Source organism: Buteo buteo, chromosome 30, assembly GCF_964188355.1.
Source record: "Buteo buteo chromosome 30, bButBut1.hap1.1, whole genome shotgun sequence".
Taxonomy (NCBI): domain Eukaryota; kingdom Metazoa; phylum Chordata; class Aves; order Accipitriformes; family Accipitridae; genus Buteo; species Buteo buteo.
Genome location: NC_134200.1, coordinates 298640 through 326273, shown reverse-complemented (window position 1 = coordinate 326273; position 27634 = coordinate 298640). Strand labels below are relative to the sequence as shown.

The 27634-nt window shown below is 59.8% G+C and overlaps 2 protein-coding genes and 1 non-coding gene across 3 annotated transcripts in view; 1 reads left to right on the top strand and 2 right to left on the bottom strand.

Moving 5' to 3' along the window:
- CHD8 (chromodomain helicase DNA binding protein 8) overlaps positions 1–23961 on the bottom strand; it is a 30139-nt gene extending 6178 nt beyond the window's left edge. The window contains 30 exon segments of the mRNA XM_075018472.1: positions 1512–1720; positions 4024–4228; positions 5905–5959; positions 6070–6145; positions 7157–7271; positions 7382–7485; positions 10337–10426; positions 10520–10676; positions 10766–10965; positions 11846–12057; positions 12153–12263; positions 12373–12552; positions 13994–14161; positions 14257–14452; positions 14539–14752; positions 15079–15334; positions 15426–15569; positions 16469–16645; positions 16752–16991; positions 17091–17216; positions 17328–17465; positions 17577–17660; positions 17746–17863; positions 18190–18245; positions 18330–18398; positions 18504–18698; positions 18780–18894; positions 19650–20023; positions 21192–21554; positions 23195–23961. Of these exon segments, the coding sequence (XP_074874573.1) occupies positions 1512–1720; positions 4024–4228; positions 5905–5959; positions 6070–6145; positions 7157–7271; positions 7382–7485; positions 10337–10426; positions 10520–10676; positions 10766–10965; positions 11846–12057; positions 12153–12263; positions 12373–12552; positions 13994–14161; positions 14257–14452; positions 14539–14752; positions 15079–15334; positions 15426–15569; positions 16469–16645; positions 16752–16991; positions 17091–17216; positions 17328–17465; positions 17577–17660; positions 17746–17863; positions 18190–18245; positions 18330–18398; positions 18504–18698; positions 18780–18894; positions 19650–20023; positions 21192–21554; positions 23195–23917 (5470 nt within the window). The 5' untranslated portion in view covers positions 23918–23961.
- Positions 6262–6340, bottom strand: LOC142025942 (small nucleolar RNA U6-53/MBII-28). Its single transcript, XR_012648738.1, has one exon. It is a non-coding gene; the product is annotated as a small nucleolar RNA U6-53/MBII-28 (small nucleolar RNA).
- An 805-nt stretch (positions 23962–24766) lies between the features above and the next one.
- PFKFB1 (6-phosphofructo-2-kinase/fructose-2,6-biphosphatase 1) overlaps positions 24767–27634 on the top strand; it is a 5458-nt gene continuing 2590 nt past the window's right edge. The window contains exon 1 of the mRNA XM_075018471.1: positions 24767–24787. Coding sequence (XP_074874572.1) covers positions 24767–24787 — 21 coding nt within the window. The remainder of the gene's footprint in view (positions 24788–27634) is intronic.

The following is a 27634-nucleotide window of genomic DNA, read 5'->3' as shown; positions in this document are numbered from 1 at the left end:
TCCTCAACCCCACGGAGAACATCCTCAATCCCACGGAGAACGTCCTCAATCCCACGGAGAACGTCCCCAATCCCACGGAGAACGTCCCCAATCCCACGGAGAACGTCCCCAATCCCACGGAGAACGTCCCCAATCCCACTGGGAGGTCCTCAACGCCACGGACATGTCCCCAACCCCATGGAGATGTCCCCAACGCCAGGGAGAACGTCCCCAAACCCATTAGCAGCTCCTCAACCCCAGGGAGATGTCCCCAATTCCACGGAGAACGTCCCCAAACCCACGGAGAATGTCCCCAACCCCACGGAGAATGTCCCCAACCCCACGGAGAACGTCCCCAAACCCATTGGCAGTTCCTCAACCCCACGGAGAACGTCCCCAATCCCGTGGACAATGTCCTCAAACCCACGGAGAACGTCCCCAAGCCCACCGAGAACGTCCCCAATACTGTGGAGATGTCCCCAACCCCACGGAGAACATCCCCAACCCCGTGGACAATGTCCCCAAACCCACTGGGAGCTCCTCAACCCCACGGAGAACGTCCCCAACCCCGTGGACAACGTCCCCAACCCCACGGAGAACGTCCCCAACCCCACGGAGAACGTCCCCAACCCCACGGAGAACGTCCCCAACCCCGTGGACAATGTCCTCAAACCCACGGAGAACGTCCCCAACCTCATGGAGAACGTCCCCAAACCCATTGGGAGCTCCTCAACCCCACAGAGAACGTCCCCAATCCCACGGAGAACGTCCCCAATCCCACAGAGAACGTCCCCAATCCCACAGAGAACGTCCCCAATCCCACAGAGAACGTCCCCAATCCCACAGAGAACGTCCCCAACCCCGTGGACAATGTCCTCAAACCCACGGAGAACGTCCCCAACCTCACGGAGAACGTCCCCAAACCCATTGGGAGCTCCTCAACCCCACAGAGAACATCCCCAATCCCACGGAGAACGTCCCCAATCCCATGGAGAACGTCCCCAATCCCACGGAGAACGTCCCCAACCCCGTGGACAATGTCCTCAAACCCACGGAGAACGTCCCCAACCCCACGGAGAATGTCCCCAATACTGTGGAGATGTCCCCAACCCCACGGAGAACATCCCCAACCCCGTGGACAATGTCCCCAAACCCACTGGCAGCTCCTCAACCCCACGGAGAACGTCCCCAATCCCACGGAGAACGTCCCCAACCCCGTGGACAACGTCCTCAACCCCATGGAGAACGTCCCCAACCTCATGGATAACGTCCCCGAACCCACGGAGATCGTCCCCAAACCCATTGGCAGCTCCTCAACCCCCCGGAGAACGTCCCCAACCCCACGGAGAACGTCCTCAACCCCACGGAGAACGTCCCCAAACCCATTGGCAGCTCCTCAACCCCATGGAGATGTCCCCAACCCCACGGAGAACGTCCCCAAACCCCACCGGAAGCTCCCTATCTCCATCGGGAACCCCCACCCTATCTCGGGGTGTCCCCCCCCAAAATATCGGGGTGTCCCCCCCTCGTACCGTCTCCGGGGGCGGGCGGCAGGCGGCAAACCTGCCGGCACATGGCGACGAAACCGTGGAAGAATTTGGTGAGGTTCTCGTCCGTCTTCTTCTCCAACCTGGCCAAGGTCCGGAACCGACCCCAACGGAAACGACCTCCCTCCGGATCAAATTCCACCCCAAAACTCGAAGCCACCCGGTAAAAATCCGCTTGTTCCCGACGGGTCCACCTGCACCCCGAAAAAAAAATACCAGTTAGGGGGTCCCGGTACCCCAAAAATTGAGGAACGGGCATCCCGGCACCCCAAAATTCCTTGGGTGACGTCCCCGAATCCCAAAATCCTGGATGTTGTGTTCCGGCAGCTCAAGGATCGAGGGATGGGGGTGCCCGCTTCCCACAAAAATACCAGTTTTGGGGTCCCGGCCCCCCAAAAATACCAGTTATGGGGGCCCTGTACCCCAAAAATACCAGTTAGGGATCCCAGTACCCCCCAAAAATGGAGGAACGGGCATCCCGGCACCCCAAAATTCCTTGGGCGACATCCCCAAATCCCAAAATCCTGGATGTCGTGTTCCGGCAGCTCAAGGATCCAGGGATGGGCGTCCTGCACCCTAAAATTACCAGTTATGGGGTCTCTGCACCCCAAAAATACCAGTAAGGGGTCCCAGCACCCCAAAATTCCTTGGGTGATGTCCCTGAATCCCAAAATTCTGGATGTCGTGTTCCGGCAGCTCAAGGATCGAGGGATGGGGGTTCCAGCACCCCAAAAATACGAGTTAGGGATCCCTGCACCCCAAAAATACGAGTTATGGAGTCCCTGTACCCCAAAATACCAGTTAGGGGGTCCCAGCAACTCAAAAATACCAGTTAGGGGGTCCCGGCACCCCAAAATTCCTTGGGTGATGTCCCCAAATCCCAAAATTCTGGATGTCATGTTCCGGCAGCTCACAGATCCAGGGATGGGGGTTCCAGCACCCCAAAAATATCAGTTATGGTGTCCCAGCACCCCAAAAATGTCAGTTAGGGGGCCCAGCACCCCAAAATTCCTTGGGTGACGTCCCTGAATCCCAAAGTTCTGGATGTTGTGTTCCAGCACCCCAAAAATACCAGTTATGGGGTCTCGGCACCCCAAAAATACCAGTTAGGGGTCCCAGCACCCCGAAAAATTGAGGAATGGGCGCCCCAGCACACCAAAACTCCTTGGGTGACTTCCTCAAATCCCAAAATCCTGGATGTCGTGTTCCAGCAGCTCAAGGATCCAGGGATGGGGGTCCCGGCACCCCAAAAATACCAGTTATGGGGTCCCTGAACCCGAAAAATACCAGTTAGGGGTCCCAGCACCCTAAAAATTGAGGAATGGAGATCCCCGCACCCCAAAATTCCTTGGCTGACGTCCCCAAATCCCAAAATCCTGGATGTCATGTTCTGGCAGCCCAAGGATCGAGGGATGGGGCTCCTTGCACCCCAAAAATACCAGTTATGGGGTCTCTGAACCCCAAAAATACCAGTTATGGGGCCCCGGCACCCCAAAATTCTGGGCATGGGGTTCCTGCACCCCAAAACTCCCCCCCATGGACTCCTGGCACCCCAAAACTCCCCTGTAGTGTCTCACAGCACCCCAAAACCTCCCTGAATGGGCTCCTGGCACCCCAAAACTCCCCTGTAGTGTCTCACAGCACCCCAAAACCTCCCTGCACAGGCTCCTGGCACCCCAAAACTTACCAGTATAGAACCACAGCACCCCAAAACTTCCCTGAATGGGCTCCTGGCACCCCAAAACTCACCTGTAGTGTCTCACAGCACCCCAAAACCTCCCTGAATGGGCTCCTGGCACCCCAAAACTCACCTGTAGTGTCTCACAGCACCCCAAAACTCCCCTGTAGTGTCTCACAGCACCCCAAAACCTCCCTGAATGGGCTCCTGGCACCCCAAAACTCCGCTGTAGTGTCTCACAGCACCTCAAAACCTCCCTGAATGGGCTCCTGGCACCCCAAAACTCCCCTGTAGTGTCTCACAGCACCCCAAAACCTCCCTGAATGGGCTCCTGGCACCCCAAAACTCCCCTGTAGTGTCTCACAACACCCCAAAACCTCCCTGAATGGGCTCCTGGCACCCCAAAACTCCCCTGTAGTATCTCACAACACCCCAAAACCTCCCTGAATGGGCTCCTGGCACCCCAAAACTCCCCTGTAGTGTCTCACAGCACCCCAAAACTTCCCTGCACAGGCTCCTGGCACCCCAAAACTTACCAGTATAGAACCACAGCACCCCAAAACTTCCCTGAATGGGCTCCTGGCACCCCAAAACTCCCCTGTAGTGTCTCACAGCACCCCAAAACCTCCCTGAATGGGCTCCTGGCACCCCAAAACTCCCCTGTAGTGTCTCACAGCACCCCAAAACCTCCCTAATGGGCTCCTGGCGCCCCAAAACTCCCCTGTAGTGTCTCACAACACCCCAAAACCTCCCTGAATGGGCTCCTGGCACCCCGTAAGGACTCCCGGCCCCCCCCAAAATCCCCCCTCACCCCTTTACCTCTGCTGTTTCTCTCTCCTGGCCATCTCCTTCAGCTTGCAGGCGGCTTCGCAGCGCCGCCGACGCCGATCCCCCCGTTCGGCCGCTTCCACCCGGAGCTGTTCCCGTTGGTAGGAACGTTGGCAGGCGGTGATCAGGCGGCGTAAGCGAGCCGTCAGCACCGAACCCGGCGGCCAGAAAGGTTGGCCCGGTTGGGGGGGTTGGCCTGGGAAAAGGGGGGTCGGGGGGAAAAAGGGGGGTCAGGGGGGGACCCCAAGGGGTCCTATGGGTCTCCTCGGGGTCCTATGGGTCTCCTCGGGGTCCTATAGGGTGTAGGAGTGAGCCATCCTATAGGTTTGGGGGTCCTTATCGGGTTTGGGGGGGTCCCTATGGTCTCTTATAAGTCTCCTTGGGGTCCCATAGGGTGTAGGAGCAAGATATGCTATAGGGATGGGTGTCCCCGTGGGGTTGGGGGGGGTCCCTATGGGGTCTTATAGGTCTCCTTGGGGTCCCATAGGGATATAGGAGCAAGATATGCTATAGGTTTGGGGGTCCCTATGTGGTTTGGGGGGTCCCTATGGGGTTTGGGGGGTCCCTATGGGGTCTTTTATGTCTCCTTGGGGTCACATGGGGTGTAAGGGTGAGATATACTATAGGGATGGGGGTCCCTATGGGGCTTGGGGGGTCCCTATGGGGTCCTATGGGTCACCTTGGGGTCCCAGAGGGTGTAGGAGTGAGGTATTCTAGAGTGATGGGGGTCCCTATGGGGTTTGAGGGAGTCCCTATGGGGTTCAGGGGGGTCCAAGGGGTCCTATGGGTCTCCTTGGAGTCCCATAGGGTGTAGGGCTATAGGTTCGGGGGTCCCTATGGGGTTTGGGGGGGTCCCAAGGGGTCTTATAGGTCTCCTTGGGGTGCCATAGGGTGTAAGAGCAAGATATCCTATAGGGATGGGGGTTCCTATGGGGTTTGGGGGGGTCCCTATGGGGTTGGGGGGGGTCCCTATGGGGTTGGGGGGGGTCCCTATGGGGTCCTATGGGTCTCCTTGGAGTCCCATAGGGTGTAGGGATGAGCCATCCTATAGGTTCGGGGGTCCCTATGGGGTTTGGGGGGGTCCCAAGGGGTCTTATAGGTCTCCTTGGTGTCACATGGGGTGTAAGGGTGAGATATCCTATAGGGATGGGGGTCCCTATGGGGTTTGGGGGGGTCCCATGGGTCTCCCTGGGGTCCCATAGGTATATAGGAGCGAGATATCCTATAGGGATGGGGGTCCCTATGGGGTTTGCGGGGGGGGGGCCCATGGGGTCCTATAGGTCTCCCTGGGGTCCTATGGATCTCCTTAGGGTCTCATAGGGTGTAGGAGCGAGATATCCTATAGGGATGTGGGTTCCTATAGGGTTAGGAGGGTCCCCATGGGGTTGGGGGGGTCTCCTTGGGGTCCCATAGGGTGTGGGAGTGTGATATCCTATAGGGATGTGGGTTCCTATAGGGTTAGGGGGGTCCCTGGGGGGTTGGGGGGGGTCCAAGGGGTCCTATGGATCCCCTTGCGGTCCTATGGGGTGTGGGGGTAAGATATCCTATAGGGATGGGGATTCCTATAGGGTTTTGGGGGTCCCTATGGGATTGGGGGGGGGGGCCCAAGGAGTCCTATAGGTCTCCTTGGCATCCCATAAGGATATAAGGACGAGCTATCCTATAGCTCTGCGGGTCCCTCTGGGTCAGGGTCAGCCCTATAGGGTAGCCCAGGGTATCCTATAGGTCTGGGGGTCCCTATGGGACGGCAGGGTCAGAGCCAGCCCTATAGGGGATATGGGGCAGAGGCACCCTATAAGGCAGAAGCATTCTATAGGGCAGAGGGACCCTATAGGGCAGAGGGAACCTATAGGGCTGGCCCACCCCCATTACCTTCATCCCCGTCCACCACCGAGATCTCCTCGTCCAGCAGCATCAGGGGGTCCGTCTAATTGGGGGGGGGGGGGGTAAAGAAATCAGGGTCGTCCCCCCCAAATTTTGGGGGGGCAGATTTGGGGGGGGGGGCAGATTTAGGGGGGGGAGAGCCCCCCCAAATACCTCGTCGTCCACCTCCTTCGCCGTCCCCGCAAGGGGCTTGTATTCGGGGTCTTCGCAGTCTTTATCGAAATCCACGCTGCCAGAGGGGGGACAAGGATGATGAGGGGGGGTTCCCCAAAAATAAAGACCCTGACACCCCCCAAAAACGCCCCCCCCGACCCCCCAAAATCCACCCCCCCCCCTCTACTTTGGGTGCCTCAGCTCTTGAAGAGCTTGAACTCATCCCAGCCCACAGCTGGTCAGTATTAGCATGGCGTGGTCATCATCGGCACCCCCAAAATTAGGAGGGGGGGGTCCCCAAAAGTGTGTGTGTGGGGGGAATTGTCCCTAAAATGGGGTGAAGGGATACGGGTAACCCCAAAGTGGGGCTGGGGAGGGGAAAGGGGGACCCCAAAGAAGGGCTGGGGCACCCCAAAGAGATTCTGGGGCACCCCAAACCACCCCAAAGAGGGGCTGGGGCACCCCAAGACACCCACAAAAGGGGCTGGGGCACCTTAAACCACCCCAAAGAGATTCTGGGGCACCCCAAAGAGGGGCTGGGGCACCCCAAAGCCCCCCATAGTGGGGTCAGGGCACCCCAAAGTGGGGCTGGGGCATCCCAAAGTGGGACTGGGGCACCCCAAGACACCCATAAAAGGGGCTGGGGTACCCCAAACCACCCCAAAGAGATTCTGGGGCACCCTAAACCACCCCGAAGTGGGGCTGGGGCACCCCACGGAGATGCTGGGGCACCCCACGGAGATGCTGGGGCACCCCACAGCATCCCAGAGAGGGCCTGGAGCACCCCAAAGAGATTCTGGGCACCCTAAACCACCCCAAACCAGGGCTGGGGCACCCCAAGACACCCACAAAAGGGGCTGGGGCACCCTAAACCACCCCAAAGAGGGTCTGGAGCACCCCAAGGCACCCCTGAAAGGGGCTGGGGCACCCCAAAGCTCCCCATAATGGGGTCAGGGCACCCCAAACCACCGCCAACAAGGAACTGGGGCATCCCAAAGCCCCCCAGATAGGGGCAGGAGCACCCCAGGACACCCCAAAGAGGGGCTGGAGCACCCCAAATTTGTGGGGAGGGTTCCCCCAAACTCACCCTTCCCCGACGTCCAAGCGCTGCTCGGCAGCGATAGCCTTCTCGTCGGGGCGGCCGGCTTTCTCCAAGAAGCAGAGAGCGGGGTCGGCGCGCATGGTGTTGTATTTCTCGTAGCCTGTTCTCCCCCCGCCAAAAAAAAAAAAAAGGGGGGGGGAAACGACACTGTTAAAACCCCAATTCTGCCAGGTTTCACCCCAAAATTGGCTCCCCACCCCTGCAACGTACCGTGTTTGAAGACCCCGATGAGGAGGGATTTGTCGGCTTCGGCGTCCCACCAAGCGGTCGGTACCTCCAGCTGCTCCACCAGCGGGAACCAGATGTCGATCTCGCTGGGGACGGGGGGGGAAAAATGGGGTGATTGGGGGGGTCAGGGGTACTCCAAAGTGGGAGTGGAGCACCCCAAATCACCCCAAAGTGGGAGTGGAGCACCCCAAAGAGGGTCTGGAGCACCTCAAACCACCCCAAAGTGGGGCTGGAGCACCTCAAACAGGGGCCGGAGCACCCCAAACCACCTCAAAGTGGGGCTGGTGCACCCCAAGACAGCCCCAAAAAGGGTTGAAGCACCTCCAAGCACCCCAGAAATGGTCTGGAGCACCCCAAAGAGGGACTGGGGCACCCCAGGACACCCTCAAAAAGGGCTGGAGCACCCCAGAGAAGGTCTGGAGCACCTCAAACCAGCTCATGGTGGAGCTGGAGCACCTCAAACCACCCCAAAGAAGGTCTGGAGCACCTCAAAGCACCCCAAAGAAGGTCTGGAGCACCTCAAAGCACCCCAAAGTGGGGCTGGAGCACCCCAAGACACCCTTAAGAGGGTCTGGAGCACCTCAAACCACCCCAGAAAAGGTCTGGAGCATCCCAGGGAGGGACTGGGGGACCCCAAGAGACCCTCAAGAGCATCTGGAGCACCTCAGACCACCTCATAGTGGGGCTGGAGCACCTCAAACCACCCCAAAGTGGGGCTGGAGAGCCTGAAACCACCCCAAAGTGGGGCTGGAGCACCCCAAAGTGGGGCTGGGGGACCCCAAGACACCCTCAAAAAGGGCTGGAGCACACCAGAGAGGGTCTGGAGCACCTCAAACCACCCCAAAGTGGGGCTGGAGCACCCCAAGACACCCTTAAGAGGGTCTGGAGCACCTCAAACCACCCCAGAAAAGGTCCGGAGCACCCAAAAGAGGGACTGGGGGACCCCAAGAGACCCTCAAGAGCATCTGGAGCACCTCGGAGCACCTCAGACCACCTCATAGTGGGGCTGGAGCACCCCAAAGAGGGTCTGGAGCAACCGAAACCACTCCAAAGGGGGGCTGGAGCACCCCAAGACACCCCAAAGAGGAAGTGGAGCACCCCAAAGAGGAAGTGGAGCACCCCAGGACACCCTCAAAAAGGGCTGGAGCACCCTAGACAGGGTCTGGAGCACCTCAAACCAGCTCATGGTAGAGCTGGAGCACCCCAAACCACCCCAAAGTGGGGCTGGAGCACCCCAAACCACCCCAGAAATGGTCTGGAGCACCCCAAAGAGGGACTGGGGCACCCCAGGACACCCTCAAAAAGGGCTGGAGCACCCCAGAGAGGGTCTGGAGCACCTCAAACCACCACAAAGAAGGTCTGGAGCACCTCAAAGCACCCCAAAGTGGGGCTGGAGCACCCTGAACAGGGGCTGGAGCACCCTGAACCACCTCGAAGTGGGGCTGGAGCACCCCAAGACACCCCTAAGAGGGTCTGGAGCACCTGCAACCACCCCAGAAAGGGTCTGGAGCACCCCAAAGAGGGACTGGGGCACCCCAGGAGACCCTCAAAAGGGCTGGAGCACCCCAGAGAGAGTCTGGAGCACCTCAAACCACCCCAAAGTGGGGCTGGAGCACCCCAAGACACCCTTAAGAGGGTCTGGAGCACCTCAAACCACCCCAGAAAAGGTCTGGAGCACCCCTAAGAGGGACTGGGGGACCCTAAGAGACCCTCAAGAGCATCTGGAGCACCTTGGAGCACCTCATAGTGGGGCTGGAGCACCCCAAAGAGGGTCTGAAGCACCTCAAACCACCCCAAAGAGGGACTGGGGCATCCCAGGACACCCTCAAGAGCATCTGGAGCACCCCAGAGAAGGTCTGGAGCACCTCAAACCAGCTCATGGTAGAGCTGGAGCACCCCAAACCACCCCAAAGTGGGGCTGGAGCACCCCAAACCACCCCAGAAATGGTCTGGAGCACCCCAAAGAGGGACTGGGGCACCCCAGGACACCCTCAAAAAGGGCTGGAGCACCCCAGAGAGGGTCTGGAGCACCTCAAACCACCACAAAGAAGGTCTGGAGCACCTCAAACCACCCCAAAGTGGGGCTGGAGCACCTCAAATCAGCTCATGGTAGAGCTGGAGCACCCCAAACCACCCCAAAGTGGGGCTGGAGCACCTCAAATCAGCTCATGGTAGAGCTGGAGCACCCCAAACCACCCCAAAGTGGGGCTGGAGCACCCCAAACCACCCCAGAAAGGGTCTGGAGGACCCCAAAGAAGGACTGGGGCACCCCAGGACACCCTCAAAAAGGGCTGCAGCACCCCAGAGAGAGTCTGGAGCACCTCAAACCACCCCAAAGCGGGGCTGGAGCACCCCAAGACACCCTTAAGAGGGTCTGGAGCACCTCAAACCACCCCAGAAAAGGTCTGGAGCACCCCTAAGAGGGACTGGGGGACCCCAAGAGACCCTCAAGAACATCTGGAGCACCTCAGAGCACCTCATAGTGGGGCTGGAGCACCCCAGAGAAGGTCTGGAGCACCTCAAACCAGCTCATGGTAGAGCTGGAGCACCTCAAACCACCCCAAAGCAGGGCTGGAGAGCCTGAAACCACCCCAAAGCGGGGCTGGAGCACCGCAAGACACCCCTAAGAGGGTCTGGAGCACCCCAAAAAGGGACTGGGGCACCCCAGGACACCCTCAAAAAGGGCTGGAGCACCCCAGAGAGGGTCTGGAGCACCTCAAACCACCCTGAAGTGGGGACGGAGCACCTCAAACCACCCCAAAGTGGGGCTGGAGCACCCCAAAGTGGGGCTGGAGCACCTCAAACCAGCTCATGGTAGAGCTGGAGCACCCCAAACCACCCAAAAGAGGGGCCAGAGCACCCCAAACCACCCCAAAGTGGGGCCGGAACACCCCAAAGAGACCCCGGAGCACCTCAAAGAAGTTCCCACGGACTCACCTGGCCATCGCCCCCGCCAGCACCTTCTCCGCCTGGTCCCCGATCACCTCCTGCCGCAGGTAGTAGAGCATCCGCACCCTCAGCAGAACCCTGGGAGATGGCGGGATGGGACGGTCAACCGAAAAAAAAACCCCAAAACCACGGAAAAGGGGACAAAGGGGACCTTCCAAGATCTCAACCTACTTGTTGCATTGGTGCTTGAGGTGCTTCTTGTAGCTCTCGTCTTGGAAGAGGGTGTCGGGGTTGTATTTGCGGATCCACTCGGCTTTGTGGACGTCAAAGGTGCTTTGGGACTTGACCTTCTTCCCCTTACGACCTCGAGGAACCGGGATGGAAAGACCTGGAGAAACGGGGCGGAAGAAGGAGAAAGACGTCAAGGTGGGACCTCAAGAGGTCCCCGGTTGTCCCGAAGCTCCTGTAGACCCTCACCCGAGTGGTTTTGGAGCTCCTTGGCCTTGCCGTTTTCGGTGGGGCTGATGAGATCCCAAATGAAGCCTTTGATGTTCTCGTCACCGCGGTAATGCAGGAGACAGTAGACCAAGATGGCCCGGCAGATGGTCTCCACGTCTCGCTCCGACAGACGGCGTTTGAACCTCCCGTGGGACAGGATCTCCCGCCATCGACCCCAGCTGGCGGGAGAAGATGGGGTCAGTGGCCGGGGAGGTTCTTGGCTGGGGTTTCCCAACGTCCCAGCAGCCATCTCCACCAAGTATCTGCTCATGGTGGCCGCCAGAGAAGGAAGCAGAACTAGACCTGGTCTGCCTTCTCCACCGAGTTATCTACTCGTGGTTGCCACCAAAGAAAACCTGGAGCTTGTCCACTCTTTCCTCCACCATCTACTCATGGTTGTCACTAGAGAAGAGATGGAACTGGACCCGGTCTGCCTTCTCCACCGAGTTATCTACTCAAGGTTGCTACCAGAGAAGAGCTGGAGCTTGTCCGCTCTCCCCTCCACCATCTACTCATGGTTGCCGCCAGACAAGAGGTGGAACCGGACCTGGTCTGCCTTCTTCACCGAGTTATCTACTCAAGGTTGCCACCAGAGAAGAGCTGGAGGTTGTCCACTCTCTTCCCCACCATCTAGTCAAGGTTGCCACCAGAGAAGAGATGGAACTGGACCTGATCTACCTTCTCCACCGAGTTATCTACTCATGGTGGCCACCAGAGAAGAGCTGGAGCTTGTCCACTCTCTCCTCCACCATCTACTCAAGATTGCCACAAAAGAAGAGGTGGAACTGGACATGGTCTGCCTTCTCCACCGTGTTATCTACTCAAGGTTGGCACCAGAGAAGAGCTGGAACTGGACCTGGTCTACCTTCTCCACCAAGTTATCTACTCACGGTTGCCACCGCAGCAGAGCCGGACCTGCACTCAGTCGGCTTTCTCCACCAAACATCTGCTCGTGGTTGCCACCAAACCCCACGCAGACCTAGACCCGATCTACTTTCTCCACCAAGAACCATCCCGTGGTTGCCACCAGAGCACAGCTGAACCCGAGCCCGTCCTCACCCGTAAACCAAGAGGTGCTTCTCCACGCGGAAGCAGTCGGTGCGACCGTAGGCGTGGTGCAAGGCGTGGTGATGCCGGTCGTGGCGACGGGATCGAGGTCTCTCCTCATCCTCGCTCTCCAGGTCCGAGAACTCCACCAGGTCGTCATCCCGAAGGGTGCTGAAATGTCGCGTCTGCTTACGCACCCGCGGCGTGTCGATCACCAGGTTGTTCTGGACGACGGGATGGAGAAAACCGATCAAGCGCTGCCCCGCGCCGGCCCCGCTGCCGACCCAACCCCACGGTTGTCCCCCTTCCCGACTCAAACCTTGCTGTTCAGCAGGTCCAGGTCCAGGTCGGCTTTCTTGGCCCACTTCTGCCAAAAGTTGGGGTCATCCAACGCGATATCGGTGCGGTTTTCGGAAGCCACGAAGCTCGCCTGGGGTTGGGTGAGGAGTTTGGGAGATGTTCGCCGACAAACTCCGAGGTGGGAAACGTTTCTCCCCCTCCTCCGGCTCGGCAACGGCGGGAAAAGCATGCGGAAATACCTTGGCAAAGGTGGAACCCTTCCCCTCGCTCTCGATGGTGATGGTGGTGGTACGGCGCAGCAGGATCTGGTCGATGTCTTCCTCGCAGAACTTGGAGCCTTCGTCGTCCTCTTCCATGATGGCCGCGTAGGCCCCTTTGCGCAGCAGGTCTTCGATCTCCTTTTTGGAGAACTGCTGGATCTGCCGGGGAGAACGGAGAAGGGAGGTGAGCGCTGGGTGAGGCGGGTGGCCCATGGGACCTGCTCCCATCCCAAACCAACGTCCCTCAAGATTACGGTCTCCGTGTCCCATTTCCCTTGGGGAACCCCTTCCCTGAGATCTTCACGCCTCATTTCCTTTGGAAAACCCTGTTCCCAGGCTCTTCACAAAGCATTTTTCCTGGAAAACTCCACCCCCGGGGTCTTCACAACATGTTTCTCTTGAAGGACCCCATCCCTATGGTCTTCACGCCCCTTTTCCCTTGGAAGACCCCATCTCCATGGTCTTCAGACCCCCTTTTCCTTGGAAGATCTCATCCCACAGTTCTTCACGTTGCATTTCCCTTGAAGGAGACCATCCATGGGGTCTTCACAAAGTGTTTCTCTTGGAAGACCCCATCCCAACGGTTTTCAAGCCCCTTTCTCTTCAAGAATCCCATCGCTGTGGTCTTCAAGCCCTGTTTCCCTCGGAAGACCTCATCCCCAAGACTTTCACACCCCATTTCCCTCCGGAAACCTCATCCCCAAGATCTTCACGCCCCGTTTCCCTCGGAAGACCTCATCCCCAAGACTTTCATGCCCCGTTTCCCTCGGAAAACCTCATCCCCAAGATCTTCGTGCCCCGTTTCCCTCGGAAGACCTCACCCTCAAGATCTTGACGCCCCGTTTCCCTTGGAAGACCTCATCCCCAAGATCTTCACGCCCAATTTCCCTTGGAAAACCTCATCCCCGTGGTCTTCATGCCCTGTTTCCCTCGGAAGACCTCAACCCCAAGACTTTCATGCCCCGTTTCCCTCGGAAAACCTCATCCCCAAGATCTTCGTGCCCTGTTTCCCTCGAAAACCTCATCCCCATGGTCTTCAAGCCCAGTTTCCCTTGGAAGACCTCATCCCCAAGATCTTCAAGCTCCATTTCCCTCAGAAGACCTCACCCCTGTGGTCTTCAAGCCCCGTTTCCCTCGGAAGACCTCATCCCCAAGGTCTTTGTGCCCCATTTCCCTCGGAAAACCTCATCCCCGTGGTCTTCATGCCCTGTTTCCCTCGGAAGACCTCAACCCCAAGACTTTCATGCCCCGTTTCCCTCGGAAAACCTCATCCCCAAGATCTTCGTGCCCCATTTCCCTCGGAAAACCTCATCCCCGTGGTCTTCAAGCCCCATTTCCCTCAGAAGACCTCACCCCCAAGGTCTTTGTGCCCCATTTCCCTCGGAAAACCTCATCCCCGTGGTCTTCACGCCCCATTCCCCTTGGAAGACCTCATCCCCAAGATCTTCATGCCCCGCTTCCCTCAGAAGACCTCATCCCTGTGGTCTTCATGCCCTGTTTCCCTCGGAAGACCTCACCCCAAGACTTTCACACCCCATTTCCCTCCGAAAACCTCATCCCCAAGATCTTCACGCCCTGTTTCCCTCGGAAGACGCCTCACCCCCGCGATGTTGCCCTCGCGTCCGCTCATGGACTGCAGCACGGCCTTGTCCAGCCCCAACTTGAGGCTGGCTTTATCGAACATCTCCCGCTCGTAGGAGTTGCGCGTGATGAGGCGGTAGACCTTCACCGCCTTGCTCTGCCCGATCCGGTGACACCGCGCTTGAGCCTGGAGGAAGGAAGAAGAGGGCGGGTAGGGGATCAGGTCAGGACAAAAGTGACGTGACGCCAAACCCGTGGCGGTGGGGCGGAGCCGGCGTCTACCTGGAGGTCATTTTGGGGATTCCAATCGGAATCGAAGATGATGCAGGTGTCGGCGGCGGTGAGGTTGATGCCCAAACCGCCCGCCCGGGTGCAGAGGAGGAAGACGAAGCGATCTGAGTCGGGTTTGCTAAAGCGATCGATGGCGGCTTGCCGTAGGTTGCCCCGTACCCGTCCGTCGATCCGCTCGTAGAGGTACCTACCGAGATCACCGGAACCGCGTTCGGGGAGGGCGCCAGGGTCCCCCCCAGGCCCACCCGTCGCCTCGTCGTCCCCCCCTCTCACCTCTTCTGGATGAGGTAGTCCTCCAAGATGTCGAGACATCGCACCATCTGGGAGAAGATGAGCACCTTGTGGCCGCCGGCTTTCAGCTTGGGCAGCAGCTTGTCGATGAGAACCAGTTTGCCGGCCGAGCGGACCATGGCCTGGAGGTGGAAGTCGTGGGGGACGTGGTGGTGGCAAGACTCCCGAAATTCGGCCAAGATCTTCTCCTCCGCGCCTGTCGGGTAGGGAAGGGACCTGTCAGCGGGGTGGGACGCGAGACCTTCTCGGGAGACACCCCGCCAAAGCAAGACTCGAGGGGCACCAAAACCCAACCGGGCGAGCCGGAGGATCTCCCCCACCGCGACGTTGAGCCCAACGGACGGCTCTACGGAGGTTGGGGAAGGCAAACCCCAAATCCAAGAGGCCGCCAAGTCCTCGGCAGAAGAAAGGACGAGGCCAGGAGAAGCGGGGACGGGGTGGCGTTAGCCCCCGAGGTCGTCCGCCGGCGGTGGGACGACGAGGGACGCCCCGCCGCGTCGCCGCCCGCCCCTGGTTCCTCACCGTTGATGAGGTAGGGGTGGTTGCAGCACTTGCGCAGTTCCATCATGGTGTTGAGGAGGTTGGGCATGTTGGTGTGACCGGCGCCTTTGGAAAGGAAGGAGAAATTCTTCTCCAGGATGGCCCGGTAGTATTTCTTCTGAATGTTGGTCAACTCCACCTCAATGATGGTCTCTTGCTTGGGCGCCAGGTTCTTCTCCACGTCTTCCTTCAACCGACGGAGCATCATGGGCTTGAGGATGGCCTGGAGCTTCTGCACCTACAAGGGGGACCAGCGGGGCAACGTCACCGCGGGTCAGGAGGGACCCAAGTGGCCGGGGAAGGGTTTGGGGTCCTCCCGATGTTCTCACCTGCTCCTCGGTTTTGAGGTCCCCAAAATCCTTGAGAAATTCTGCTTCGGAAGGGAACTGGGAAGGCTCCAGGAAGTGCAGGAGGCTAAAGAGCTCTTCCACCGTGTTTTGGAGCGGGGTGCCCGTCAAGAGAACTTTGTGTTCCTGATAACCAGGGGGTGTAAAACGTTAGGATTTGGGGTGGGGGTAGGCATGGAATGTACCCAACCATCTCCAGGTATGACCAGCAACCCCCCCACACCTTCAGGACCAATCCCTGCGGCACAGGATGAGCCCAAACATCTCCAGATGCAACCAAGACCCCAAACACACCTCCAAGACCAATCCCCCGTGGCACGGAATGAGCCCAAACATCTCTGAATGCAACCGAGACCCCCCCCACACCTTCAAGACCAATCCCCACGGCACGGGATGAGCCCACGCATCTCAAGATGGAACCAATTCCCGCACACGCACCTTCAGGACCAATCCCTGCGGCACGGGATGATCCCAAACATCTCCAGATGCAACCAAGACCCCCCCCACACACCTCCAAAACCAATCCCTGCGGCATGAGATGAACCCAAACATCTCCAGATGCAACCAAGACCCCAAACACACCTCCAAAACCAATCCCCGTGGCACGGGATGAGCCCAAACATCTCAAGATGGAACCAATTCCCCCCCACACACCTTCAGGACCAATCCCTGTGGCACGGGATGAGCCCAAACATCTCCGGATGCAACCAAGAACCCAAACACACCTTCAAGACCAATCCCCACGGCACGGGAGGAGCCCAAACATCTCTGGATGCAACCAAGACCCCAAACACACCTCCAAAACCAATCCCCACGGCACGGGATGAGCCCAAACATCTCCAGATGCAACCAATTCCCCCACACACACCTCCAAAACCAATCCCCGCGGCACGGGATGAGCCCAAACATCTCTGGATGCAACCAAGACCCCCCCCGCACCTTCAGGAAACCCTGCTCTGCCCCACGGAGAGGAGTTGGGGTCTCCGTGTTCCCCTCCCCGTCCCCTTCTCCACCCCATCTCTCACCAGGTCCATGTGCTTGAGGCTGTCGAGCAACTTGCAGTTGCGGTTTTTGAGGCGGTGGGCCTCGTCGATGATGACACAACGCCACTCGATCTCCCGCAGCTCGGGGCAGTCGGAGAGGATCATCTCGAAGGTGGTGATGAGAGCATCAAATTTGTAGGCTCCGGGGATGAGACGACCCTGGGGAGGGGACGAAGGTAGGGAGGTGGCTCCAACCTCATCCCCAAACCTCGGGGAAAAGTTTTCGGAAGCGTTTTGAAGCCAAGAAGACCCAACGGCATCCTACCCGCGAGTCCTTGCAGTACATCTCGTACTGTTGGATCATCTGCCGGGAAGCCAAACTGCCGTGGTAAACGATGCTGTTCATCTCCGTCCAGGTATTAAACTCTCGCTCCCAGTTGGTGATGGTGGAGAGCGGAGCGATAACCAGGAAAGGACCCCGGATGCCGACGTTGTAGACTTCTTGCAAGAAAGCGATGGACTGGATGGTCTTGCCCAAGCCCATCTCGTCAGCCAAAATGCAGTTCTGCCTGCGGGGAGGAAACGAAACGGCCGGTCGGCGATTGGGAGCGGCGATAACGTCCCCCCCCGCCGTGTCGTCCCACCCACCGTCCCGTTCCGCCACTTGCCTGTTGTACCAGTTGAAGAGCAACCAGTTGACCCCTTCCAGTTGGTATTCGCGAAGCTGGTTGTGGTTTTTGTATTCGTGGGAGAGCTCCAGTTTCTTCCAGGAACCGGCTTGGGGACGGGGCTGGGAGAAGAAAGGAAGGTGGGGTGGCGGGGATGGAGATGACATCGGCGGCTGCCGAAATCGGGGTGAGGGGGGGGACGCGGGGAGGTGGGAGAGGACCCAGACGCTCACCAAACGTTTGAGTTCCGGGTGTCGGGCTTGGATGCGTTTGAACTCCCTGATCTTTCCCTCGTCTACGTCCTCTTTGAGCTCCCAAGTGCTGTCCTCGTAGGGTAGGGAGCACCACTTCACCAGGTAGTAGACCACCGGCTGCAACCGGGAGTAGGGTGGGGGGACAAAAAAAACAGGGTGTCGGTGGCAGAAAATGCTATTTTTTGAAGGAGAAGTCCTCCGTTGCCCCATTCTCTCCTCCTCGCTCACCTCCCCGTTGTCTTTGTCGATGCTGTGGGACTCGTCCAAAATACGGTCTACCTCCACGTAGTCGGGGTTGAAAGGTTCTTCATCCTTTGAAGATGAGGAGGGGGGCGGTGAGCGGTCTCGCCGAACCCCCAAAACCCCTTCTGCGCCCCCCCCCCCCCCAAACCAGCACCTCGTGGAAAAAGTGTCGCATCTGCGTCATCTTCGTCTTGAAACGCTTCAGTTTCTGGTGGATCCTCTTGTCCTTCTCCAGCTGGTCGATGGTGGCCCACTCACAGTGGAGATAGGAGCTGGGGGGGGGACACGGGACAGGGGGGCAAAGCGTCACGTCCACGCGGCAAAGCCCCCCCTCCGCGGCGGTGAAGGGATTTGGGGGCGGTAAGGCCGTTTTCGAGCAACGTTGGCGCAGAAAAAACCCTTCGTCGACAGCCGCCCCGTCGTAGAAGCGTCGACGAGTTGTTGGGCTCACCGCCGCGGCGCCTCCGTTGGGTTTGCAGAGCTCAACCCAACCGTCGCGGCCCAACGAGGAGCCCGCCGGCGGGGCGGCAAGGGTCCAAACGTGCCGTAGACCCCAAGGGGACACCCCAAACCCATCCCACCTCCTCCGGCCACCTACTAGTTCTTGTACTTGACGAAAAACTCCTCCATCTCGATCAATTGCCCCGACGGAAGCTGCGGAGAACCAGGTGGGACGTTAAGAGTCGGCAAAATACCGGCAAAACGCCCCCTACTGCCGCCACCACGGTGGTCGCTCACCTCTTTCTTCACCACCCTCATGGAGAGGACCTTGTCCACGATGGCTGCGTCCTCCTCGCTGGGGTTTTCCTGGAAGCGGAGAACAAAAAAGATGAAGATGATGGTGGAAGGAGATGAAGATCGCAGCAGACGCCACAAAGCGGCATCCGAGAAAATAAAGCGAAGACCCCCCACCACAAAAAACTGCATGGAGGGCAACGTCTCGCCCTCCGGCTCCGGTTCCGGCGCAGGGGGTTGCGGGACCGGCGGTTGCTCGGGTCGGACCGGCCCCGTCACATCCAGCTCTTCATCTTCCTCATCATCGGTGATCTTGATGTCCAAATCTTCAGTGTATTTCTTGCGTTTGACTTGCCGATTCGACCGCCGTTTCTGGAAAGGGGAAAGGAAAACAGGATGTGGCCCCCGTCCGTGCCAAAACGGTGCGGACCTCCGCCGGCGGCGTCTCCGTACCTGCACGCTGGTTTCTTCTTCTTCCCGCGGCGACTGCGCCGGCATCACCTCGGCATCCGAGTTGTCGGAAGAGGCGTTGCGCTTCCGTTTCTTCCCCACCACCGGCGTGATGGTGCTACCGGGGTGAGATGGGGGCGTTAGGAGGGCGGAGATGGGACGGATGGATCCCTTCTCTGGGGGTTTACACCAAGGCCAAGGGTTGGGGGGACAACGAGGGCCAAAGGTTGGGGACGGCGGCCAAGGTTGGGGGGCAACGAGGTCCAATGTTGGGGGGCAAATGGGCATGGTTGGGGCGACAACGAAGACCACGGTTGGGCAACGATGGCCACCGTTGGGCGACAACGAAGGGCCACCGCTGGGTGACAACGAAGACCACGGTTGGGCGACAACGAAGGGCCACCGCTGGGTGACAACGAAGACCACGGTTGGGCGACAAGGGCCACCGTAGGGTGACAATGAAGGGCCACCGTTGGGCGACAACGAAGACCATGGTTGGGCAACAACGAAGACCACGGTTGAGCAATGATGGCCACTGTTGGACAACAATGAAGGGCCACCGTTGGGCGACAACGAAGACCACGGTTGGGCAATGAGGGCCGCCGTTGGGCGACAATGAGGGGCCGCCGTTGGGCAACAACGAAGACCATGGTTGGGCAACGATGGCCACCGTTGGGTGACAATGAAGACCATGGTTGTGAGACAACGAGGGGCCGCTGTTGGGCGACAACGAAGACCATGGTTGGTCGACAACAAAGACCGTGGTTGGTCGACGCCAGGGCCACCGCAACGAGGACACGCACCCGCGGCCAGACCCCTCCCAGCTAAATTTGGGTGAAAATACGTCATTTTTCGGAGCTGAGGAGGTCTCACCTGGGTTTGCTGCGCCCCTTGCTCTTGCCAGAGCCACCTTGACCCTTGCCCTTGCGGGGTCTTTCCTCCTTGGGTCCCCCGCGCTCGCCGGCCCCTTTCCGCCGGCGCTTCCGCTCGCCCTCCTCCTCGGGCCGGACGCTGGGCAGCTCGTCCTCGTTGAGGACACGGGGGATGTTCTGCTCGCCCCGGGCTCGGGCACGGGCGATGGCCTCGGCTACGATGCGATTGGCTTTCTCCTGCTTCTTCTGGTGCTCCAGCTTGCGGCTTTCCTCCGAGGCGCCCCGCGAGCCGGGGCTGGCCAGGGCGGCTACTTCGCTGCTGCTCAGCACCTTCACCACCGATAGACCGGGAGAACTGCCCTGAGACGAGCCGGCCTGCGGAGAAAAGCCAAAAATTGGGGTGGCACCGAGGTTGGGCACGATGGAGACCAAGGGTTGGGCACAACTGGGACCAAAATTGGGCGCAATTCTAGGACAAAAGCTTTGGTGCGACCAAAACCAAGAGTTGGGCGCAACGCCGTGGCCGAAGGTTGGGCACAACTCCAGGACAAAAGCTTGGGTGCAACCAAACCCAAGAGTTGGGTGCAACGGAGACCAAGGGTTGGGCGCGACACCGTGGCCAAGGTTGGGCGCAACGCCACGTCAAACGTTGGGCGCAACGCCGCGGCCGAAGGTTGGGCGCAACTGGGACCAAAATTGGGCGCAATTCCAGGACAAAAGCTTGGGTGCAACCAAAACCGAGAGTTGGGCGCAACGGAGACCAAGGGTTGGGCGCAAAGCCGCAGCCAAAATTGGGTGCAACTCCAGCACAAAAGTTTGGGTGCAACCAAAACCAAGAGTTGGGTGCAACGGAAAGCAAGGGTTGGGCGCAACGCTGTGGCCAAACGTTGGGTGCAATGGAGACAAAGGTTGGGCGCAACACCGTGGCCAAGGTTGGGCGCAACTGGGACCAAAATTGGGTGCAACTCCAGGACAAAAGCTTGGGCACAACCAAAACCATGAGTTGGGCGCAACAGAGACCAACAGTTGGGCGCAATGCCGTGGCCAATATTGGGCACAACACCGTGGCCAAAGGTTGGGTGCGATGGAGACCAAGGGTCGGGCACAACGCTGCGGCCAAGGTTGGGCACAACTGGGACCAAAATTGGGTGCAACTCCAGGACAAAAGCTTGGGTGCAACGAAAACCAAGAGTTGGGCGCAACGCCGCGGCCAAGGGTTGGGCGCAACTCCAGGACAAAAGCTTGGGCGCAACCAAAACCAAGAGTTGGGCGCAACGGAGACCAAGGGTGGGGCGCAACAGGGACCAAAATGAGATGCAACACCAGGACAAAAACTTGGGTGCAACCAAAACCAAGAGTTGGGCGCGACACCGGGACTGAGGGTTTGGCACAACGGGGACCGTAGTTGGACAAAATGCCGGGACCGCAGGTTTGGCACAACGGGGACCGTAATTGGACAAAATGCCGAGACCGCCCCTCCCGACGACCGCCCCCCAGAAGCTCTTCAGCTTCCCGGTCGCCCCAAAACCTCGCCGACGCTCACCTGGGGTTGTAGAACCACCTTCAACGGCACCGTCAACCTCTGCCCCGTCCCCCCCACCACCTGCGGCACGGAGGAGACGGCCACGGGAGCCGGCTGCCCGCCGGCGCCGGCGGGTTGCTGGAGGAGTTGGATCTTCTGGGGAGCTCCCGGTTGGCCGGCGGGAGGTTGTTGAACCTGAAGTTGGATGGTGACCACCTTGGCGGGTTGACCCGGCGTCCCTTTGGCTTGACCGAGAGCGGCCAATTGGTTGCCCTGCAACACGATCTTGCCCGGTAAACTCCCCAACACCACGTGGCGTTGGCCGGGGGGAGCGCTACCGCCCGGCGGCTGTTGGAGCACCAAAGTGATGCGTTTCGATTCGCCCTAGAGATGGGGGGGAAAAAAAAAAAGGGGCGGGGTCAGGGCGAGGACGGGGATCTCTGGGGAGCGTGGGTGGCGAGCTGGAACTCGGGGACCTCGTTATGGGGAGGTGACCTCAATCTTGGGGACCTCAAGGACTTTGGGGACCCTGTTATAGCGTGGTGACCCCAATCCTGGGGACGTCAAGGACTTTGAGGACTCAATTATGGGGAGGTGACCCCAATCCTGAGGACCTCAGGGACTTTGGGGACACCACCATGGGGTGGTGACCCCAATCTTGAGAACCTCAGGAACTTCGGGGACCCCACTATGTGGAGGTGACCCCAATCTTGGGGACCTCAAGGACTTTGGGGACCCCGTTAAGGGGTGGTGGCCCCAATCTCGAGAACCTCAAGGACTTTGGGGACATTGCTATTGAGAGGTGACCCCAGCTCTGAAGACCTCAATGACTTTGGGGACCCCGCCATGGGGAAGTGACCTCAATCTTGGGGACCTCAAGGACTTTGGGGACCCGATTATGGGCAAGTGACCCCAAGGACTTTGGGGACCCTGTTAAAGGGGTGGTGACCCCAATCTTGGGGACCTCAAGGACTTTGGGGACCCCGTTAAAGGGTGGTGGCCCCAATCTTGAAAACCTCAAGGACTTCGGGGACATTGCTATTGAGAGGTGACCCCAGCTCTGAAGATCTCAATGACTTTGGGAACCCCGTTATGGTGTGCTGACCCCAATCTTGAGAACCTCAAGGACTTTGGGGACACCACCATGGGGAGGTGACCCCAATCTTGGGGACCTCAAGGACTTTGGGGACCTCGTTATGGGGAGGTGACCTCAATCCTGAGGACCTCAGGGACTTTGGGGACACCACCATGGGGTGGTGACCCCAATCTTGAGGACGTCAGGGACTCTGGGGACCCTGCCATGGGGCGGTGACCCCAATCTTGAGAACCTCAAGGACTTTGGGGACCATGCTATGGGGTGGTGACCCCAACCTTGGGGACCTCAAGGACTTTGGGGACCCTGTTAAGGGGTGGTGACCCCAATCTTGGGGACCTCAAGGACTTTGGGGACCCCGCTGTTGGGAGGTGACCCAGACTCCGGTGGCCCCCGGCAAATCACCCTGAGCCCTCCAAACCCAGACCCCAACCCAAGGAGACAAGCCCAACCTTGAAGACCCCCCACCCAACCCTGAAGACCCCAACCCCCAAGCCCCCCACCCAAAGCAACAACCCCACCCTCTAAGCCCCACCCCGAGCCCCACCCAACCCCATAGCCCCCCACCCACCACACCCTGAGCCCCCCCACCCACTCCGAGCCCCCCCAACCCCAAAGACCCCAAGAAGACAAACCCAACCTCGAAGACCCCCCCACCCAACCCTGAAGACCCCAACCCCCAAGCCCCCCACCCAAAGGGACAACCCCACCCTCCAAGCCCCACCCCACCCGAAGCCCCGCCCACCCCACCCTGAGCTCCCCCACCCACCCCGACCCCAAAGACCCCAACCCAAGAAGACGAACCCAACCTCGAAGACCCCCCCACCCAACCCCGAAGACCCCAACCCCCAAGACACCCACCCATGGGTGCCCCCACCCATCTCACCGCCCCCCCACCCACGTCACCGCCCACCCCCCACCCCTTCGTCACCTGCGCTGGCGCCGACGTGAGGGTGACGGCGGGTTTGAGGGGGGTCCCGGCCCCCCCAGCTTTGACGGGTTGCAAAACCAATTGCTTGACGGGTCTTCCCGGTTGAACCAATCGGTGAACGGCAGCGGCGGCGGCGGGGGGGGCCGTTCCGGTAGCCCCCCCGGTTCCGGCTGGAGTCACTTTGCCGGTTAAAACGGCGGCGGCGTTCCCGGTAACGATGGAAACGCCGGGTCGAAGTTGCGGGGCGCCGGTTAAAACTTTGGCGAAAGTCACTTTTCCGCCGTTGGGTGCGGTCCCCCCGCCCGCTACGGGAAGGGCGGGCGATTGGGTGGGACCCGAGGGCGTCGCCCCCCCCGGGGGGGCTTTAAGGATAACGATTTTGGGGGGTTGGGGACCCCCCCCGGAGGAAGAAGAAGAAGGGGTGGGGGGTAACGAAGCCGAAACCCCCATGAAGGGGTTGCCTTGACTGAGAACGTCCCGTTCGGGGGGAATTTGGGATTGAGGGGGGTCGGGGGGATTTTGGGGGGGCAAAGAAGGTTCCGGAGGGGGGGCGGGGGGTTCCGGGGGGGGGTCTGGAGGAGGTTGGGGGGGTTCTAAAGCCCCCGTTAACCCTAAAGCTTCTTCGATGGGATCGTGGGAAGGGGGGGCGAAGGTTTCGTCCGTTAAAGGGTCGAGCCCAAAAAGGTTGGGGTCGTCGAAAAGGTCCATGATGGGGTCGGCCATTTTTTTTTTGGGGGGGGGGAGATGTTAAAAAAAAAAAAAGGGGGGGGTGGTGGTTTTTTTGGGGGTCCCCTCCCCCCCTAGAGGGGGGAGGGTTTGGGAAGGGGGCGGGGGCTCACGTCAGGCTGCGAGGGGCGGCGGGGGGGTCCGGATTTCCGAGCTGTGGGGGGGGAAAAAGAAGGAAAATTAAGGGGGGGAACCCCCAAAAGTGCCACCCCCCCCTCCACAAAAGCCCGCCCCCCAACTGACCCCCCCCCCCCAAATTTGGGGTCACCCCTTTCCATAAACCTCAGCCCCCCCCCCCCCAAAAAAATGCACAGACTCCCCCAAAACTGGCTGCGGGGACAAGGGGGGGGAATGGTACCCAGTAAGAGGAGGATGGGGGGAACTGGGGTGCCCAGTAAGAGGGAAAATGGGACCCCCAGTAAGAGGGAAAATGGGGGGCACTGGGAGCCCCAGTAAGAGGAGAACTAGGGTGCCCAGTCACGGGGGAACTGGGACCCCCAGTTAGGGGGGAATGAGAGGAACTGGGGTGCCCAGTTAGAGGGGAAGTGGGGGGCACTGAGACCCCAATGGGGGGAACTGGGACGCCCAGTAAGAGACAAATGGGGGGAACCAGGGTACCCAGTTAGACGAGAACTGGGACGCCCAGTTAGGAGGGAACTGGGGCACTGGGACCCCGAGCAAAAGAGGAATGGGGGAACTGGGGTGCCCAGTCATAGAACTGAGATGCCCAGGAAGTGGGGAACCGGGTGCCCAGTAAGAGGGGAAGGGGGAGAACTGGGATGCCCAGTCATGGGGGAACTGGGATGCCCAGTTAGGGGGGAGTGGGGAGAACTGGGGAGCCCAGTCATGGGGGAACTGGGCAGCCCAGTAAGAGGGGAATGGGGAGAACCGGGCTGCCCAGTCATGGGGGAACTGGGGTGCCCAGTAAGAGGAGAACTGAGCAACCCAGTAAGAGGGGAATGGGGGGAACTGGGGTGCCCAGTAAGAGGGCAATGGGGGGAACTGGGCTGCCCAGTCAGGGGGGAAGTGGGAGAACTGGGGTGCCCAATCATGAGGAAACTGGGATGCCCAGTTGTGGGGGAACTGGGATGCCCAGTAAGAGGGGAATTAGGATACCCAGTAAGAGGGGAGTGGGGAGAACCGGGCTGCCCAGTCGTGGGGAAACTGGGCTGCCCAGTAAAAGGGGAATGGGGAGAACTGGGCTGCCCAGTCGTGGGAGAACTGGGATGCCCAGTAAGAGGAGAAGGGGGAAAACTGGGATGCCCAGTTAGGATGGAACTGGGTTGCCCAGTAAGAGGGGAATAGGGAGAACTGGGCTGCCCAGTCATGGGGGAACTGGGGTGCCCAGTAAAAGGGGAATGGGGAGAGCTGGGGTGCCCAATCATGGGGGAACTGGGATGCCCAGTTGTGGGGGAACTGGGCTGCCCAGTTAGGGGGTAGGGGGAGAACTGGGGTGCCCAATCATGGGGGAACTGGGCAGCCCAGTTAGGGGGGGAACGGGGAGAACTGGGGTGCCCAGTCATGGGGTAACTAGGGTGCCCAGTAAGAGGGGAATGGGGGGAACTGGGATGCCCAGTAAGAGGAGAACTGGGCAACCCAGTAAGTGGGGAATGGGGGGAACTGGGGTGCCCAGTCATGGGGGAACTGGGGTGCCGAGTAAGAGGGGAATGGGGAGAGCTGGGATGCCCAATCAGGGGGAAGGGGGAGAATTGGGGTGCCCAGTAAGAAGGGAACTGGGATACCCAGTTAGGACGGAACTGGGGTGCCCAGTAAGAGGGGAATGGGGGGAACCGGGCTGCCCGGTCAGAGGGTCACTGGGCCGCCCAGTACAATCCAACTGGTCTCACTGGTGTGTCCCCCCCCCCCCTCCCCCGCGGCCTCCCCTCCCCCTCCCCCCTCCCTCAGCGGGACCAAACCACCCGTGAGGTGATAACGGGGGGGGGGGAACAACACCCCCCCCCCTCCTCCTTCCTCCCCCCCCCCCCAAAATATTAAAACCGCCGGGGCCTTACCTTGAAGGGGGGGGGGGGGGAAGGGGGGGGGGTCTCCGGCGGGTGGGGGAGGGGCACGGAAAAGGAAAAGGGGGGGGAAGAATATTGACGTCTTTCCCCTCCCCCCCCCCCCCGCCGCCCCCCCCGCGTTTCAGGCGGTGGCCTCACCCCGCGCGCGCGCGAGAACAAGGGGCGGCGGGGGGGGGGGTGGGTGGGGGGAGTCGCGCGCGCGCACGCCGCCACCCCAACCGGCTCCTGGCTCAGGCCCCGCCCCTTTCCCCCCCCTCCCTCCCCTCTCCCCGTTCTCCTCACGCCATTGGACGGCGAGGAGGAAAAAGGACGGGATTGGTGGTGGGGGGGGGAAGGGGGTGGGGCTTGGTCGGAAGTGACATTGGGGCGCCTTCGCTTGGGAGGGAGGGGAGGAGGGGGCGGGGTTTATGAGGGGGAGGGTGTGGCCGCGGCTGAGGCGGCGGCGTTGTTCTCCCCCCACCCCGGCGCGGCCGCCATCTTGTGGGCGCTGAGGGGGATGAGGGGGACTTAACCCCTGAGACGCCGGCACTCGGGGCGCCCGCGCAGACGACAAAAAAATAAACGGCACCACGAAAAAAAAAACCCCATGTTTTCAACCCCCAAACTCTTTGGTTTAAGCCCAACCCCCCCTGGTTTTAGGCCCCAAACCCCCCTGGTTTTAGAGCCCCCAAACCCCCCTGGTTTTAAGCCGAAACACCTTGATTTAACTGCAAACCCCTTGGTTTAAGCCCCAAACCCTTTGGTTTAAGGCCCAAACCCCCTTGGTTTAAGGCCCAAACCCCCTTGGTTTTAAGCCCCCAAACCCCCTTGGTTTTAAGCCCCCAAACCCCCCTGGTTTAAGCCCCCAAACCCCCCTGGTTTAAGCCCCCAAACCCCCCTGGTTTAAGCCCCCAAACCCCCCTGGTTTAAGGCCCCAAACCCCTTGGTTTAAGGCCCCAAACCCCCTGGTTTAAGCCCCAAACCCCCCTGGTTTCAAGCCCCCAAACCCCCCTGGGTTTTAGAGCGCCCAAACCCCCCTGGTTTCAAGCCCCAAACCCCCCTGGTTTAAGGCCCAAACTCCCCTGGTTTAAGGCCCAAACTCCCCTGGTTTCAACCCCCAAACCCCCCTGGTTTAAGCCCCAAACCCCCCTGGTTTTAAGCCCCCAAACCCCCCTGGCTTTAAGCCCCCAAACCCCCCTGGCTTTAAGCCGAAACACCTGGATTTAACCACAAACCCCTTGGTTTAAGGCCCCAAACCTTTGGTTTAAGGCCCCAAACCCCCTGGTTTCAAGCCCCAACCCCCCCTGGTTTAAGCCCCAAATCCCCCCTGGTTTCAAGCCCCCCAAACCCCCTTGGTTTAAGACCCAACCCCCCCCCCGGTTTTAAGCCCCAAACCCCCTTCATTTAACCCCAAACCCCTGGATTTAACCCCCAAACACTTCACTCTAACCCCCAAACCCCTTGATTTCACCCCACCCCCCCGATTTCACCTCAAAACCCCCAAAACCCTTGATTTAGCCCCCAACCCCCCTGATTTCACCTCAAACCCCCTTGGTTTAGCCCCCAAACCCCTTGATTTAACCCAAACCCCCTTGATTTAGCCACCAAAACCCCGATTTCACCTCAAAAGCCCTTGATTTTACCCCCAAACCCCCTTGATTTCACCCCAAACCCCCTTGATTCAATCCCCAAACCCCCCAAATTCACCTCAAAC